The 18588-nt window shown below is 36.7% G+C and overlaps 4 protein-coding genes across 7 annotated transcripts; 2 read left to right on the top strand and 2 right to left on the bottom strand.

Moving 5' to 3' along the window:
- Window positions 1–157: 157 nt before the first annotated feature.
- APC10 (anaphase-promoting complex subunit 10) lies at window positions 158–1643 on the bottom strand. Of its 2 annotated transcripts, none has more exons than XM_018513724.1 (3): window positions 1167–1643; window positions 780–1044; window positions 158–483 (listed from the first exon to the last, which is right to left on the bottom strand). In XM_018513724.1, exons 1-3 carry the CDS (start codon window positions 1189–1191, stop codon window positions 192–194), a joined length of 582 nt encoding a protein of 193 aa, XP_018369226.1. In that variant the 5' UTR covers window positions 1192–1643; the 3' UTR covers window positions 158–191. The 2 variants fall into 2 exon arrangements, with proteins under 2 accessions (XP_018369226.1, XP_018369227.1); XM_018513725.1 differs by having other exon boundaries at window positions 780–1032.
- A 115-nt stretch (window positions 1644–1758) lies between these two features.
- Window positions 1759–5562, top strand: LOC108764988 (Bardet-Biedl syndrome 7 protein homolog). The gene is made up of 13 exons (XM_018513439.1): window positions 1759–2149; window positions 2440–2638; window positions 2726–2894; window positions 3231–3307; window positions 3381–3633; window positions 3703–3968; window positions 4056–4245; window positions 4333–4413; window positions 4483–4623; window positions 4689–4810; window positions 4872–4981; window positions 5054–5333; window positions 5392–5562. The coding sequence occupies exons 1-13, from the start codon at window positions 2002–2004 to the stop codon at window positions 5519–5521; spliced, it is 2166 nt and encodes a 721-aa protein (XP_018368941.1). The 5' UTR covers window positions 1759–2001; the 3' UTR covers window positions 5522–5562.
- A 417-nt stretch (window positions 5563–5979) lies between these two features.
- LOC108765086 (zinc finger protein 271) lies at window positions 5980–10845 on the bottom strand. Of its 3 annotated transcripts, none has more exons than XM_018513612.1 (8): window positions 10586–10845; window positions 8581–8894; window positions 7984–8502; window positions 7470–7635; window positions 7152–7379; window positions 6931–7073; window positions 6228–6850; window positions 5980–6139 (listed from the first exon to the last, which is right to left on the bottom strand). In XM_018513612.1, the coding sequence occupies exons 2-8, from the start codon at window positions 8821–8823 to the stop codon at window positions 6121–6123; spliced, it is 1941 nt and encodes a 646-aa protein (XP_018369114.1). In that variant the 5' UTR covers window positions 8824–8894; window positions 10586–10845; the 3' UTR covers window positions 5980–6120. The 3 variants fall into 3 exon arrangements, with proteins under 3 accessions (XP_018369114.1, XP_018369112.1, XP_018369113.1); XM_018513610.1 differs by having other exon boundaries at window positions 5981–6139; window positions 7984–8523; window positions 10586–10844; XM_018513611.1 differs by lacking the exon at window positions 10586–10845 and adding an exon at window positions 10221–10237 and having other exon boundaries at window positions 5981–6139; window positions 7984–8523.
- Window positions 10846–10887: 42 nt separating this feature from the next.
- Window positions 10888–18455, top strand: LOC108765087 (thymidylate synthase-like). The gene is given in 9 exon segments (XM_018513613.1): window positions 10888–11517; window positions 12096–12406; window positions 12504–12540; window positions 12637–12914; window positions 16064–16091; window positions 16093–16315; window positions 16610–16873; window positions 16972–17234; window positions 17307–18455. Coding segments are annotated over 8 exon segments (1551 nt in total). The 5' UTR covers window positions 10888–11517; window positions 12096–12158; the 3' UTR covers window positions 17517–18455.
- The last annotated feature ends 133 nt before the right edge of the window (window positions 18456–18588 follow it).

Here is an 18588-nt window from a genome sequence, read left to right as displayed (position 1 = left end):
GATTCTTTGATAAATAGAAGATAAATTTATTCCTAACAAATAAATAATAAAACAATTGAATAAAATAAGAGATTGAAAATGAAAGAATATGTTGAATATGAATATGTTGAATTAAATGTTGATAATAATAAAATTTTATTTTATATATATATATATGTCTGTATATGTCAAAGTAATTTCATTTACAAATTTTATCTAATAGTAGCGTAGCGTAAAAATTCATTAGTGAGAAATTGTCCTGGGATGTAAGGCGCAGGTGGGCCAAGAATATCTTGTGCAGGACTGTGGATCTTAATTTGTCTCATATGAGTATCCCTGCCATTCTGATGATTGCTGATGACTGCTATTTGAATCATGAATGTTCTAATGGGTCGATCATTGATGTTTTTAATGGGGATCACTATCCAACCACTTGGTTCGTTCAAGTCCATCACTTCCACCTCCTGTAAATCGTTGAAATTGGTCCCAGCTCTGATGCTTATCCTGAAAGTTAGCCAAAACGCCTTTATTAATAGTAGCCAATGATTGCTAAGTACTTTTTATTTAGGCCTAGTTCCATTAATGTAAAATTAACTTTAATCTTGGTTCAATTTACTTTTTATCTTTTTCTAATACTAATAATTAGATTAGTAGAACTGGGCCTTAGTGAAACCAGTTAATATAAACATTCTATTTTTGTATTCAGTGAATAACAAAGATAGGAAGATACTTGTATCAACTTGTGTTACCAAATGAAAAGCATTTGAACAATATTTCTAAGCAATAAAAAGTATTGCTACCTGTTGGGAGTATAGCTCTCATCTAGCTTGTAATCTGTATAGATGCATATGTCACGAATAGTTGTTTTCCTCTTGAATTGTATGTTCACCAAGTGAGGCAGTTGTCCGTCCGATTGCCAGTACGTTTCCGTAATGTCATCACGAAGCTGGTCCACGCCAAATCCTGGCTTACAGCTGGACAAGCTCCAGATAGCATAATTCCCGACCTCCCGTACTCGACCAGTTAGTTGCTCCTGTACGGGATCTATCTCCCCTGAGCGAGTATCTTTTATATATAAGATCGTATAATATAAGACGTCCCAATGTAATTTTACACTTGAAAACTGATTGGATCAATCGCGAGATACTTGCGATGAGAAAATATAAAAGAAATTGCAGTGTACTCACCAGTACTTGTAGTCTTGTTGCTCATGATTAGCTAGGTTAGGCTTCTTCAAACCGTTGTTCTAACGATTTTAGCGTAACAACTTCGTTATCTAATGTACTAATACTCGCTAGAATATCATACGAAATAACAGCAAGTCATGCGATTTCCAGTACATTACAATAATTACTTCTAATTCCTAGCGAAAGTTTTAACCCTATTCTGTGCATTTTAAAAACCAACTTGCTCTCTCTCTTTCTCTCTCGCTCCCTCTTTATGTCTTGACTCGATATCGAGATATCGATACTTCTCGAAACTTCAAGCTTCAAGTTCAAATCAATTTAAATCTTGATTCGATTTCGAACCTGCAATTGCACGTGCATAAAATCAATAATTATTCAAATTCGATTTAGACGAATGAGATAAGAATTTATCGCCGAAAAATATCTCGTCTTTATCGATAGATGTTTTAAATTTCATCGCGACGGATAATTTTGGGAGACGGCTTTGTTGGAATAGCAATATTTCAAATTCCAAATCCAAATAAATTCAAAATTTGATTTTGACATAAAAATTCGCCGAGAAATATTGCGTCTTTATTGATAGATATTTTAATTCTTATTAAGAGTTAAAAAAACCGGTTTGTTATGCTACATGTTGCCATGGTTGAATTGATCGTGGTATATTGTTTTATCGCCGCTTCAGTCTGTCGTCGCTACTTTGTGCTGAAACTCGTGGGACTCACACAGGTTGATAAACTAAGATAATTAATATTTTGAGGCGATTCGGTAAAATGGCAATTTGAGTCAAGTTGACTTGATCGGTGAAACAGTTTTAAAATCGATCGATCAATCCGCGATGACATTGGCATTGTCGAGGATAGATTACACAACGGTGGGGGTTACCTCACGTAGCACAACTATCATATTTCCGCCTTATGAAGGAACGACGAAGCAACCACAAAAGTTCGCCGTTGCGGATCACGATGGCGTGCTGCATATTTATGGTATAAATACATATTATATGTATGTCTTATTGCAAAACAAAAATATCTTAACAAATAAATAGTAATAAATTATAAGTAATTAATTAATATTATTTAATACTTAACTTAGTTAATATTAATTAATAATTAACTAATATTGTTGTGAGACAATGTCACAATTAATGGCAAGAGATGCTTTAATATCGTAATTATCTTCAAAAGGTATTTTGATATTAATGTGTCAATATTGAAACAAATATTATAAGACGTCTAAATTTAAGAAATATATAAAATCATCCTTCCTTGAACAGGCATGAAAAAGGGAGAGTTACAATTGTCGTTTAAATCCTTGCCCGGCCCAAAAATTCAGAAAATGGTTCTTGGTGGTTCGATAGGTATGTTGAGAGATAAAATTTTCCTTGCGTACGGCAGCTCCGTGAAGGGATTCACGAGAAAGGGCAAGCTATTCTTAGAATTTGATACCAGCCTTATAGATCCGATTTCCGCGATGTAAGTTCACTCAGCTCAACTCCACGATGATACCTTCGATATACTCCACAATCCCGTTATCATATTATTATGAAATGTTTCTCGTAGGTACGTCCTCGGTCCTGATCTTGCGGCGTGCGCGCGTGATCTTTATCATCGGTACAGAGACTGCAAAGATACCGACTCGTATCTGACTGGAGAGACCTTGCACGATGTAGTGCTCTTGCCTGGAGACGGCAACGTAGTATACGCTATTCTAGCCTGTGCGGACTGCGCGGTAAGACGTCGTAATAATTTCATTAAATATGATTCGAGGATCCGTCCCAAAAGTCTTTCAAACTCCAATCGAGAAATGCAATAATCTTAGTAAAAAAAAATTGTATTTTTACAAAAAAAAACCGTCGATTACTTTATTCCATTTCTTAAAAGTTACCATTAATACTTTTGCGATTTTACCTAGAATATCCTTTCATTCTTGTAAAGTTTCGATCTGCGATGGATTTAAATCTTAATTTTCTTCTTAGTAAAAACTTATTTAGAGAGATTCGAATATAGAGTTATTTTCCAGGAATGCATCCTTTAACTAATTCATCGATGCAGTTCTGCTTTCCAGGTACGTGTTTTGCACGGTACAAGAAGTCCAACGGTTTTAAGATTGCCGAGCGCTCCTACGGTGCTTTCCATATACAGGTATTATTGATATTTCACATACAGCACACACACATTTCAAATGAATTATTTTATATTATTCATCTCGTTTCAGAGAAGGAGAAATATACTCGAGGGATCGCGTTTTGGTCGGTACCGCGGATGGAAGAGTCGGACTGCTGATCCTCCAAGGCAACAAAACTCTTCGAATTACCTGGCTGTTAACTTCAACAGGCTCGGGAATCACTTCGTTGGATACATATGAGTTGCAAGATGGTATAGACATCCTTGTTGGTCGGCAGGATGGAGTCGTTGAGGTGTACACGTTTCCTGACGAAGATATATCGTCCATTCTGCGCTACCACTATGTGAGTGATTGTGATCGTATCTATAGTTCTCGTCGAATTGGATATTAATTAAGAAATAAATCATTGCAGAATGCTGGCGAGAGTATTAGTACAGTCGTCGGTGGGATAATCGGCGTCGCCAATTATCCCGAGGTTCTCGTCACGACTTACTCAGGACGAGTATTCGGATTGACTACCAGTCCTCCTGGTTTACTAGAAGCGGGACAAAGCGATATCGGATTGGCCAGGCTGAAGCTGGAAATACATCAACTGCAAGAGAAACTCAGTGAGGAGAGGGATTCAGCCAATTTCGTGCCGGACCCTTTAGCACCCTTGATATTAGCAGTGAATCATAAGTAACCGCAACAAAATTATTTCTACATTATAAATACAAAACAGATTAATCAGGATAAACTGAAATTGCAATAAAAGTCAATTCACAGAATGGAGTTACACAAAGAAGATGCTTCGTATTCCCTATCAGTAGAATTGGACGCGTCGATTGACAATATTCTAATACAATCCGATACGCCCATCAACCTGCTGGAAACAGAGAACAATAGCGCAGTGGTCAGCTTATCCGCTTGCGATCCTACAGAGAGCAATTTCCTCCTTGCTACTTATCGATGCCAAGTAAATGCAATTTTCTCTGTGTGTAAAACAATATAATCTCTTTGAATTTTAATATCCCTGAAAGTATGAAAAATCATTTGTGAATAGATTAATACAAATCGTCTAGAAATGCGACTAAGATCCATCGAGGGTCAACCAGGTACTTTGCAGATCTATGTAACGTCCCAGGTATTTTTCTTTTACACGTTGTCTTTCAAATCCAAGATTCACTTTATTAATATCTATGGTAATTTTCAGGTACAACCGAAACGTTGCCGTAAAATTACAGTTCCTATTCACGCTTTATCTCTGCATGTCAGATTGCACGAAGACGATAACATCACATCCAGTGGTCCGTTTAATGAATTGAAACTAAATGGCCAATTCACCATTGCCGAAGTACGTTTCTTTATTTTGTTAATCTTATCGCGGGAGAAATAATTGTTTATGGATTTCTTTTTCAGATGCATGCATGGCTATCTTTAGCGTTACCAGACGTGCCCGAGAGACCTCATATTAACGAGGGTGAAGCTGTTTTGGTATATATCTCGTCCTTCATCGGCACAATTCTCAAATGCAAATATAAGTAAGTTTATAATATAAAATCGCAGACTTGCATTTGTCATTAATCTTTTGGTAAACTGCAGAAAAGGGAGTGCGCTTTTTCTTGGCGAGAATATATCCACTATCATAATTCTTAGAGACATCTTGACGAAGGAGGCGACGAAACGAAAGTTAAAGTTAGACGTCTTCTGCGGTAATTGTTGACGATTGTTGCATATTTCTCTTCAAAGTTGTAAAATGATCGTAAACGTAAATCTTTACACAGAGGTAGCAGAAGGAAGCATATCTAGAGTCTTGGAGTTAATTCTTCCGCGTTTGAATGCGGCCTACGATTTAATCCAAAAAATAAAAATTCTGGATGCTCTCGAAGAATCGGAGCTCCAGTCCAATCCGAGGGAGAATTTATGCTCTGAATATCAAGAGTTGTTGGAAAAGGAGACGGAGATTAGATCGCTTATGGCGAAGGATACTGAAATCCTGAACAGGTTGCACGCTATCATTACCGATTTATATGTAGATTGGGAACGAGCGAAGCGATCTCGAAGGTAAAGATAAAATTCTTATCAGCGCGACCCAATTCTAACAATACTATTCGTGTAACAGAATCAGTGGTAAGGAGGCTACTGCGAAGCTTCAAGATGCCCTCGAATCTAAAGACCTAGCTACCATCTTACAAATTTTCATCGGTAAAGCCGACGTGAGCGTGCCGACTCTAATACCCGCGGTTATTTAGACGTTCGGAGATTGCAAATGAAGTGGACCAATGCATTTCTATAAACACAATCAAGTAAAAAATATATTTTTTAACGTTGATTCACAATAATATGTATATATATCAATCATTAAATTGTACAAATTATACAATTGTACAATCCTAGTCTTAAAAATGTACATTTACAATTAGTGTTAATTACAGTATAATGTGTACATGTACCATTTATACGTATATATATAAATGATATTATCGTCACAGAAATCTTGGATCTGTTGTAAAATCTAATTGTCTATTTGAAAACTCACACAAATTATTTACTTTTTTGAGAACTAATAAAATTAATCACTAATAGGCAGTACGTTGATACGATTTACTTAAAAATTTGATTATTTGCTTTCGAATAAACAAATTTTTTTAAGTCTTATAAAATTATATATACATAATTGAAAAAAAAAATGAAATCACTTTAAATTTACTTAATCTGCTATTTAAAACAATTTCACGAAACGTAATGTTCGCATTACAGACCGTTTAAGTGCAGATATTCCATAAATAATCAATCTTGTCATGCAATACATTTTCATGGAATACATTTTCTTCCTTGAAGACTTTCATGATTACATAAAAAAATATTGCCTGCGAAAACACAATGGATTAATTAATAGTCACAATATATAAAAAAGCTCTTTCACTATGATCGAGATATACAACAGAATTTACTCACATACTATCAGTCGTTCGCACAACTGCTTCCAAAGGATCCCTATTTACAGTATCTGCTGTAGATGTCACGGTATATTCCAAGTTTCGAGCACCTGTATGCGGCAAAATGGTCTCCTGATTATCATCCGGCGAGACAATCTCCACAACACCGGTCGCTTCGACTTCCAGTTTCAAATCTCTCACGAGATCCTGAATCGTTTTTGCCTGCGTTCCTTTGTCACCCTCTGTCTGCTTCGCATTTTTCCTCGATTTCGTTTTTGGCCGGCTGTGTGTTTGCATGTGTCTCTTCATGTCACTTCGTACTCTGAACGGCTTGCCGCACACTCCGCACGGATGTGGCTTCTCGCCGGTGTGTATGCGACGATGATTCTGTAAGTAACTGCTTGCGCGGAACGTTTTGTTGCAGTACTCGCAACGGTAGTTCTTCTCGCCGGTGTGGATACGCCTATGCAAGATCAGTGAGTATTTTCGGGCAAACTCCTTGGCGCAATATTCACACTGATACTGTTTGTGCTCCGAATGGAGACTCGTCGAGTGATACTTTAAGTCGCCCCATTGTCGAAAGTGTCGCCCACATTCTTCGCATTTGTACGGTTTGTCGCCGCTGTGAAGTCTCTTATGTACCTATTCGTCGAAATAAAATGTGATTAGATTTTTATGTTATTAACAAAAATAAATTTTATACTTTGCGAACATTTGCTTACTTTCAACGCGCTGGCAGCAAAGAAACGTTTACTGCAAATATCGCATTGATGCGGCCGTTCTCCGCTATGAGATCGCATGTGGTAAACTAAACTATTTTTATGGTGGAATGAACGATTGCACTGATCACATGTTAATTCGCCATCTATAAGAAAATACTATCTTTAAAATTTATATCTTTAGCACGTCAAGAACTTCTTAGGGAAAAAAGAATTATACGCACTTGACTTTCGTGTTTTCGATGGTTTCTTTCTTTTGGCCGTCCGTGGAATGTCAGTCTTTGCTTTCTCGTTAGAACTCTTATCATTACTAACTTCCGGTGGTTTTATTTGTTGATCCCTTTGTTGTACCTCTTCTGTGACGCCAGTAATGGCCCACATGGTTGATTCGTTGTTCGTAGTAGATAGCGGAGGGTCCGTCTCATCGTCGATACGCGCGCCAGTTTCTTCCACTGCAGGCGGCAAAGGTTAATAAGTTCGTGATAGTTGTTCATATCGAAAAGTTTAAAAAATGTTAATGTCAAAAATGTTATCTCTCTTACCTACGTTTCGAATACCCTCCATAAGGTCTTCGGGTTCACTGAATTCTTCAATCACGGTATTCTCTAAACTGTGTACTGTTTCCGGCACTGTTTCCGGCACTATCGAGATATTAGTATTTGTTGCTTGAGCTATTCGCGTTTCTTGTTTTACTGGTTCATAATGTACCTATATTAAAATTATTAAAATTATTTTTTATATCATTATTTCTATTTCTATTAAATTTCTGTTAAAGATACATATGCGCAATAGCTATTAAAAGTTTCCAGCCAATGAATGAGTTTTATTGTATTGCTCAGATAAAGAATTTTTACAAATAAAGATCTAGTATATAAATGCCTAATATATTCTAGTACTTAAAGTATTAAGTTAACTATAATAAGAATTTTATTAATTTATAATATAAACTAAAAAATAAATTGACCAAAAATTATTGTAAAATTATATGTTGGCCGAAAACTTTTAGTAGCCACTTATGTATTAAAAAAATTTAATTGTTCTCTGCAATATGTATACCTTTAAGTGCTCGAAGAACTTTAACTGACTGCTAAACTTAGAACTACACAATTCACATTTAAAGACGTTAGCCTGAGCTTCGTTACTCGATTCAATTACCACATTCTCTTGAACCGATTTAATATTATCTTTTCGCATTACATTCTTCTTTGTCTGCTGTTGTTTTAGCTTCCGAGGTATCCTTTTTTTGTGTGGCAGGGTTCTCTTGGGACCTGATGCCGATGTGGCATCCTCACTGCTTTCCGTGGAAACCTCAACGTCGTATTCGCTTTTAACGTTGATAAACTCTTGCTTTACATTCTGCGTAATCCTCTTGAAAATTTGCAAAGGTGAGTAAACGGACGGAGCGGCGTTTGGGTCTGATACTGCTTGAATGGAGTACGAATTCACTGGCGCCAGGGTCTCGAGATGTGAAACGTCTGCTAGAGTTGGGTCCTCGTGTGACTGGATATGGAGCTGCTGTTTCTGCTGCTGATGCAACTGTACCGCGACCAAGGCCGCGGCAAGTCTACGGTCGTCCTGCATCACACAATTCACATTCTACATGTAAGGTATAAATATGTGCAGTTATACGGACATTAAGTAACATATTACAACTTCAGTTAATTCATGCGACAGCAAGTCGTCCGCCTCATAATACTGTGTGCCAGTGCCATAGTCTGTGCCGACGCCTGCATTAATCATATCCACGACCATGCCTTCGGAGATTAATTCACCATTCAGAGTTAACAGCGGTACTTTGCTCAAGCCCTCTCCATCGGCTCTCTGGATGGTGATATATTGAGCTCCCTCCATTCCTTCCAGAAGCACAGCTTGTGCCTCTTCCGTTGTAACTTCCATAACTGAGTATTCTCAATACAACGACTAATAACTGTTCTTCACAAATTTTTACTTATCTATAGATACCAAATCTGTGGATCATAGAAAAAAATTTATTAGTATAAAAAATCTATTTTCTTTGGCAATTAAAAGTAGTTCAAAATTAAAATAGATTAAAATTAATTCCAACATACACCAAATATTTAATTCACTGATCTCTCTTTTGTCATGTGATAATTTTAATAATATACGATAATAGTAATTTTTGTTTAAAGTTTAAATCAACGAAACTGTCTTACAAATTCACCGAAATATCACAGTGAAATCCATTTACAATAGAATTTTCAAAACAACAGACAACACATTCTCAGTACTGTTCTTTAACAATAAAATGTTAACGAAAATGTATATAAAATAATTAACTATATTGTGTGACGATATTAAATATCACTTTCGTATTCTGCATATATGCAGTAACTTTTATTTAAGTTAACAGAAAAGTTTATATTCTACCTCTACAAAGTGCCCATTCTACAATTGCGTAAGCATAATTGTAAGTGTTAGAATTGAGTCGGATCGAGCCAAGTAAATCAAATACGCTACAAGTCGAACCGAGATTAAAGTTAATCTACATTGGTAGAAACGGGCATTAGTCAGTTTCACAACTCACGGTTAACTGAGGTTCAATTTATTTCTCATCTCTTTCCAGTTCTGGCATTAGAAAAAGATGAGGAATAAGTTAAAATCTCGGTTAAGAATTAATCATGAGTTGTGAAATTGGGCTTCAGGCCCATTTCCACCAATGTAAATTAACTTTAATCTTGGTTCAACTTACTCTTCATCTTTTTTTAGTTCCAAGAAAAAGAAGAAGAGTAAATTAAACCAAGATTAAAGTTAATCCACATTGGTAGAAATGGACATTTCCATTTATTGGGCAATTCCATTTTGAAATAGTGACACAAGTCAACATAAATATCATTCTATCTTTTTTGCATTCCATGAGTAACAAAGATAGAACACATGGCAACTTGTCACTAAATGGAAGGTACTCAATATTTCTCATTCCTTCCTCTCTTACTAAGCTCTTGTTAATTAAGGTCATCACGAATAACAAGATGGTACACCACCAAGATTAAACAATAGAACTGTTTATTATTCCTGTACCACTTAGACTGCACTAGAACTTTCTTTCTCTCTTTCGCCAGTCCCTGATAAAAATAAAAGTCAAAGCATAAGTCGAATGTAATGGGAGAGCAACAGAAGCGTAAATGCTTCTTTTACATTTCATTGTTCCAATTTTCGCCTTCTAGAAGTTTCGTTCACGGTTCTGTTACTCTTCCATTACATCCGATTTACTCTCCGATTTTGATTTTCATCAGGGGTATATTAAACATATGCATATCTCACTTTAAACGTACACTATTATAGTTCAGCCACAAAAACAGATCTACTATTCCTTCTTATCAGACACCGGGCTTTAACGAGATACATTTTTTTAGTAATTTTATTCTGAACAAGACGACAAAATAGCCGGAAAAAAAAACTACAGAAAAACTGCACGAATCAAAACGATCCATCGAGGTCCAAAAATAGCGCCGCCGCGCCGCTACGCCACAGCGCCGGGGCACCGACGGGGTTTGAATTTGGCGGGGGTGCATACTACATACTCGGATACTCCTTCGGGACTGACAGCGAGACCAAGGTCACTGCACCCGGACCGCATTGAATATCACGAGCCGCGCCTTGATACGCGCTGCGTGCGGAAAAATACACTCGCCCTCACCTTCGTTTAGCGCAATTCACGCGCCTAGCCGGGCTACTCGTCCTCGCCCTGCCGGCCACGGGCGACATAAACAAAGCGAAATATTGAAACACTGTAGGGCAAAATGTGACAACAGTGCTTGGCTCTTGACGCCATTCAACCGGAAGTACCCCTCCCACGCCGCACGCACAATATTAGCCAACGTACACGCGTGACGATGATGAAAGGTTCTAGATCGGCCGTCGAGCGACGTAATTTCCGGCGATATTACGCCCTTCCGCGGGAAATAATCCAGTTCGATCTACCTCCTATCCGCTGGCGCGACACTCCTCGCTCGAAAACGGCGCGACGAGATCCACCGGAATCTTTTCAACGTCGTAGCTCTTTTGCGTCCCGACGTGGTATTTTTCGTCCGCACTTTGGCGACACTGGTCACCGCTGCCTCCCTTCCCCCGAAGCAGTGGTGAGGGGGAGCCGCTACCTTCCGGTTACCGATGGCCGTGCAAAGTAAACGTGAAATGTCAAATTAGCATATCCACGGCGAGGTGCGGGTGCGTGAATACGGCGTTTCGGCGCGGTCGCGATCGAGCCGGCGTAGTGCTCCGGCCGGTGACGTTTGCAACACTTTGGCGCCGGCGAGACGTCGATTCGTCGTCGCTGCAAAACGGTGAGCCACCCGTCGCGCGCATCATACTCGGGCGACGCGAAACTGAAGGGTTAAAAAGGAAACTCCGTACCTACGCTGTCACTCAGCTGATTCATTTCCCCCGCCGCCGCCGCATGGCGTCTTGCTTCATCTTTTCCCCCCTTTTTCTCGTGTCTCCCTTTCTCTCTCGTATATCGCAATAATAGTGCGCAAAGAATTCTGCTGTATTTGACATTAACGGATGGAAAAGTATGTAAACGAACGTCTGTGAAGGAAAGAGTTCAGCGAGCGTATCGTTTATCGACAAGTAAACATTGTAATTATGGTCAAGTAGTAGATGGATAGATATCTATCTAATCAAGTAATACGTAATTTCGTGACCAAAAACTTTTATTTTCCAGTGCTTCATAGTACTTTATCGTTTCAGACAGCAAATTCTATCAAAAACGAGATTCAGCTACAATTTTTGTCAGCAGAAATACAGCAGAAATATGATGACAGATTTACTACAAAAACCGAATAAAATCTGTCATTCAGTAATTATTTAAATGGAATAAATGAAAAAAGGATTATTTGATGACATGCTCTATTTAATTTGTTATGAAAGTGACAGAAGGTACTTTCTATTTAATCAAGTCGACACAAATGTCGTTCCATCTTTCTTAAATTCCATAAGTAACAAAGTCTGAACGATACTTGTGTCATTAAATGGAAAGCACCCAAGATATTCTTCATAAATCTACTAGCAAACTCCTAACATTTTATTTATTGTAGTTACAAATTATCCAAAATTAATTCTAAAAAGTGCTATAAACTCTGATGTAAATTTATATTGTTGCTAACATTATATAAAATCTAATCTTTAGTGATTGTTTACGTTTTCAGGACTGAATCCAGTTGCAGTCTGAAATTATAATGTGACGGCACCTGAAGCATCCAAGGAGAGTGATGGCTTCGATCTGCCGACGTTGGAGATTATGGATATTGCCTGTGCTGACCTGCCTATATGCACTACTCATTGTTATACTTGTACCAATCTTGCTAGTCAACTCCGTTAAGAATGGCTTTAAGAAACAGGATCAGGGTGCGCTGGTGGGTGGTGCCTTTGTCCTGTTGGCATTGCCTATCGCCTTTTATGAGATTGTTCAGCACATGATATACTACACGCAACCTAGACTACAAAAATATATAATAAGGTAGGCTATTCGTCACTAAAAAAAGTTTACAGATTTATTTTCAATAGTTCTCTTCTCAATCAAGTATTAAATATAAAAATTTTATTTTTCTTTTCAGAATATTATGGATGGTTCCCATCTACGCAGTAAATGCTGTAAGAAAAAGTTACAAATTTTTCTTGTGTATCGTCAAAATTATATAAATATTTATTTATTATACGCAGTTTAACGAACGCTTTCTATTTGTATAGTGGTTAGGTTTGGTATTTCCTGAAGGAAGTATATACGTGGACAGCTTGAGAGAATGCTACGAAGCTTATGTAATATATAATTTCATGAAGTATTTACTGGCCTATCTGAACGCCGACCACCAGTTGGAACATAGACTGGAGATTTCTCCTCAAGTCCATCATATGTTTCCTCTGTGCTGCCTACCCGATTGGGAGATGGGCAGAGAATTTGTACACATGTGCAAGCATGGTATTTTACAATATGCAGCTGTTAGGCCTATATCAACTTTAATATCATTGTAAGCAATTGATTGGTAGAGATATATATTTTTAATATTGTGTGTTGCAATATTTAAATGTATATTTCTATATTTTTGTAGCATATGTGAACTGAATGGAGTATATGGGGAAGGTGAATTTAAAGGGAATGTCGCTTTCCCATACATGATTGCTCTAAACAATTTGTCACAATTTGTTGCTATGTACTGTCTGGTACTCTTTTACCGTGCCAACGTAGAGGCCTTGAAGCCAATGAAGCCAATTGGAAAGTTTTTATGCATCAAAGCTGTTGTGTTCTTCTCATTCTTGTAGGTATTGCTGTAATATTTGCACAATTGTCAGAAAAATATATAAACAAGATGTCTCAAAATTTACGAATTAAAATATCACAGCGAGAAAGCTGTTTTCTCAACAAAATAAGTTCAAGCAATATTTGAAATATAAAGGGTTTGAGATATTAAAATTGGCCTATTACAAATTATAATTAAACGGTTGGCTGCCCATGATCGCGATTCATATCATTGTGTAACTCATGGACAAGCAGTCGTTTAACCGTAATCTATAATTAGCTAGTTTTAAACTTTTATATCTTACAAATTATTATTTGGAATGAAAAATGACAAATACTTTTTTTAATTAATTTTTTTAAGGACTTTCTTACCGTGGTATTTTGATTCAAGACATTCTGAAAATGAGATGGAAAAATACATATTGTGTTTTTTATTTACAGTCAAGGAGTATTAATAGCTCTTTTGGTGTATTTTGACGTCATATCGAGTATTTTTAATACTGATAACTCAGATGACATCAGGAATATATCATCCAAATTGCAGGATTTCCTAATTTGCATAGAAATGTTTTTAGCTGCGGTGGCGCATCACTATAGCTTCTCCTACAAACCGTTTGTTAATTTGGCGCAGGGTCAAGCGTGGTGGGACGCATTTAGGTTAGTGAAACAATAATAAATACTACTTGTGAGGCACTTTTAAACAAATTGTTTGCTTATTTTAATTTAAAAAAATTTACGCTGACACTGGTGCTGAAATTAAATTATATCCTTATTTTGTAAATTAATACACATTTGTCTTTACAGAGCAATGTGGGATGTTTCTGACGTGCATAATGACATAAAGGAACATTTGGGCGTTGTCGGCTCGTCCCTAAGCCGCAGAATACGAGGACGTGGTGCATATCAGCAGACTTGGGGAAGCGCGACTGAACGTACGTCGCTCCTACCCGAGGCCACGGTGAGCCAAGCCAGAAGCGCGCCTGCCTGTTCATTCTCAGGTTATAACACCGAGGCCGGACTGAACAATAATCCATCCGTTGCGGAATCCGAGGAAGTGACCGTGAACACGCTGGATAGCACCAATGCCATCAATACGTAACCGATACGATTGATCTATTTGCGTAGGAACGATACTCGGTCAAATCCAAATTGCGAGACTGGCGTTCTTTAACGGATATCGCTCCTTAATATTAACTCTAAACGAAGAGGAGCAAAAAATTATATAGTTTTGCAACAGCATTCTCCAGCGTACAATTCTATAAATCATCATGATCATTTACTACATCATAGATACGACATATCGCGTTGAAATATATACGTGGTGTCCCGGGACCACGGAATGTTCCTTGAATCACGGTCGATTCGAAGAGGATTCCATTAACAAGAATGTCGAGATAATTTTTGATAATTGTATTTCAAGTTTGTGATGTTCGGAACTCAAACTAAAATCTGTATTTAAATTTCGCTCGAAATTTAAAAAAAATATGCGAAATCTCATACATTCTTTCTACTGAAACATCGGCTTCAAATCGACTCAAAGAAAAAGATTCAGTAGTCTCGGGATATCCTTACGACGCGATTTACTACTTAAGGAATTTGATATGACTAACGGTGAATTTTGTGAGGAATGTAAACTCGCTTCTTACGTTCTTACTTTGCGAAAGACATTCGTGCACTTTATGTTACCAAATAATATAATACCAAATATGATGTACATACATTTATATATACGTATACGTAGAAAGAAATGTAATCCCGTAATATTTGTACATACGTCGAACGTCCAACGCGTCACATACATACACACATCTATTTTAGATGCATTTCACGTTGCAAATGCTTTGAAGCATTCTTTGATTGGTCAATTCGTAAAATTCTTTTTTTCGATTAACAAAGCATTTACATTACGTTAAGTGGATCGCATTCTTTATATCATGTATCCTACGGATAATACTTAATCTTATTTTTTTCCTTTCGATATATCGAAAGTCACAAGAATAAACCGTCTGGCATATCAGGCGCCTCGAATTTCCTACTCACCTATATCTATTCTGTTCTTTCTCGCTTTATATATACACACGCGAATGTGGGTATATATCACACTATGTATATTAATTTACTTTTATTTTACGATTATACTATATCAGAAATAAAGGCTGTGTATGTTTGCATTGACCCTTACAAAAAAACTTGACTCTTCCAAAAATTTATTTCTTTAAAAAAAAAGAATGAAAAACATTCTTCATACTTAGCGTTTCAAAAAAAACTGCGCATGTGTCTTTCAAGTAATGGACCATAGGTGCGTTCCGTTTCTCGCATGATGCGCATAATGCGTCGTTTATCCTTGTTGCTCACCAAATGTTAAACAAGGACAATGGATGCATCATGCGCGTTACGGAACGCACCTCATGGCTGTGTTCACTTCGGCGCTCACAACGCTTGTATTGTTTACAATACAAGCGTTAAACGAGGACAATTGATGCTCATAAGCGCTGTAAGCATCAAAACGAACGCAGCCCACTGCCCATGTAGTATGTGGTTCGAGTTTTATGGTTTTATGCCATCTTATCGCGTTTCTTGTTCCTCGTTTTTGGTTTCAGGTAGGAATCACGTGTCACTGAGTGCCGGGCCAATCAACAAGAAGAAGAAGAATCACGTGGCACATGCATTTTCCCGCGTTTATACATGTATAATCGCTGGACGCTGGCTGATCTAGCTGAAATATCTTGAGAAAATATATTGGTTTTATAAATTCAAATAATTTCGGTATGGCAATCAGAAGTTCGTAATGACGGTGTTCCCTCGTACCGTCTGGAATAACGATTTCCAGTTGCAATGCATCTTGCATTGTATATATATATATATATATTTTTTTTTAAGGTATTGTATACGGTATATGCTCAAAGGGAGGAGAGATGGCGAATAACGATGTCGAGGTCGAGAAATCATTGCAAGAAACGACACGGGATGTGGAGCAAAAGATGAATGGAAAGGCAAACAAAGAACACGAGGAATATCAGTATTTGAGATTTATCGAGAAGGTTATTCAGAGTGGGGCAATGAAGAGCAATCGCACTGGTGTGGATACTTATTCTATTTTCGGAGCGCAAATGCGATTCAGTTTACGAGACGGTAAATACAATGTAGTTTCAACCAGGATATTTATTATTGAGTCTATTTTTGGTAATGCAAAGGTAGCTGATAATTTCTAAGAATGACAGGTCTATAAATTTTTCAAAGTAATTTACAGTCTTTCAGAATATCAGTAGAAATGTAAGGGAATATAATTATAAATTGACTGTAGAAATCAAGTAGAATTTACTAATGAAACATTTAATATAGATGCAGTTAATACCAGTTTACTACAATATTATCTTAGAATCTGATGGCATATATATTGTTAACATTTTGCTTATTCGATTACAGGTGTTTTTCCATTACTGACAACTAAACGAGTGTTTTGGCGAGCAGTGGTTGAAGAACTATTGTGGTTTATCAAAGGATCGACAAATTCCAAAGAATTGTCGGATAAGGGTGTTCACATTTGGGATGAAAATGGTTCACGGGCATTCTTGGATTCCTGTGACTTCACTGATAGAGAGGAGGGTGATTTGGGACCTGTGTATGGTTTCCAATGGCGGCACTTTGGTGCTGAATACAAAGACATGCACACGGATTACACAGGACAAGGTATTTTTTAAAATAAATTACTATCTAAAATTCTCCTTTTCATATATTTGTTGAACACAGAAAAGTGTAATTGAAACTTAACTGTGTATTTATTCTAGGAATAGACCAATTGAAGGAAGTCATTCACAAAGTAAAGCATTCTCCTGAGGACAGACGTATTATAATGTCAGCCTGGAATCCGGTTGATATTCCAAAGATGGCATTGCCGCCGTGCCACACTTTGGTACAGTTTTACGTAAATAACGGAGAATTGTCCACACAACTTTATCAAAGAAGTGCAGACATGGGTTTAGGGGTGCCATTTAACATAGCATCGTATTCCTTGCTGACTTACATGATCGCTCATGTTACTGGATTGAAGGTAAGGATCGATACTCTGCACTCAAATTCCAGACAAATCTTATTCTATTTTTTATTTCCTTTTATTTTTCAGCCAGGAGAATTTGTACATACAATGGGAGACTGCCACGTCTACGTCGACCATATAAGCGCCCTTGAGGAACAGGTAAAACGCGAACCCCGCGAGTTTCCAAAATTAAGGATAGTTAGAGAAGTTAAAAATATTGACGATTTCATTGCCGAGGATCTTGAATTGATAGATTACAATCCATATTCCAAACTCTACATGAAGATGGCTGTCTGAACTACCTTACTTGAATAAGCTTAATCCTCTGAAAGATCTACGTAATTTACATTTTGTTCTCATAAAATTCATTAATGAAGCGACATTGGCTGCGTTCAGTAGAAAAAAAAGCTTTACAGCTGTTATATGATTCTTTAATAGAACTGATTTCTCTTGTCCTTAGTTCCTTACTAGACATAAATGTATAACCAATCGTGCTTTTTTTGAAGCTTCTATGTGATACTGCTTAATGTTACCTCATAACTAATCATATTAAAGATTTTTGCAGTTTTAAAGCTACTACCTTTCTTGCTGAACGCAGTCCTTGCTTTTCCTGTTTAATATTCTTAACTAATAAACGAACGTTCTAGAAACTAATCTTTTTATAGTATTTTTGATCAGTATTAAGATACACCGATTAAGTGATAGTACTTTCAATTATACAATATTTTCAACTTGAGAGAGATATAAAAAAATTACCTTAATATAGCTCGATTTCTCTTTGTGTATGGGCTGATGGAAAAGTGATGAATATATCTTATATTGTAATCTCCTAGCTATTACATATATTGTAAGTAAAGTCTTATATACGCATATACATCTATGCTAGTATGTATATATGTGTATATTTAACTAAACTTAACTTTCTAAGAGAAATTATATTTTCAATAAATCTTGTATCTTAAGTATATATCAATATCTTCAATACCCATCGCGTGTAATTCATGCAAATCTATCACGATTCGTTTCTTTATTCCAATAAAAATTATCGCACGCGCTATTCCAACTTCTATATTACACAAATTTAATTTTTTTTTCGGTCGATTATGATCGACAAGTATGGACGATCGCAAAAGGCCTTATATAAGCAGCTTCTAAGTATAACAAAATTATGTAATTCTATATATATGTATAAATTCGTTATTTTTTAAATATAAATCATAGTAAGAACATTGGAAATAATCGTTTCTGCATTATAAACAAAAAGATTATTTTTAACGAAAATTTAGATAGAACTTTTATATATAGGAATATTTTTTTTATAAAATGCAGTTTTATTTTAAACTAAAACTTCGCGTCTCTCCTATTAATA

The sequence above is a fragment of the Trachymyrmex cornetzi genome, unplaced genomic scaffold, assembly GCF_001594075.2.
Source record: "Trachymyrmex cornetzi isolate Tcor2-1 unplaced genomic scaffold, Tcor1.1 scaffold47, whole genome shotgun sequence".
NCBI lineage: Eukaryota > Metazoa > Arthropoda > Insecta > Hymenoptera > Formicidae > Trachymyrmex > Trachymyrmex cornetzi.
Note: the sequence above shows the minus strand (reverse complement) of the source record. Positions and strands in the feature narration are given on the sequence as shown.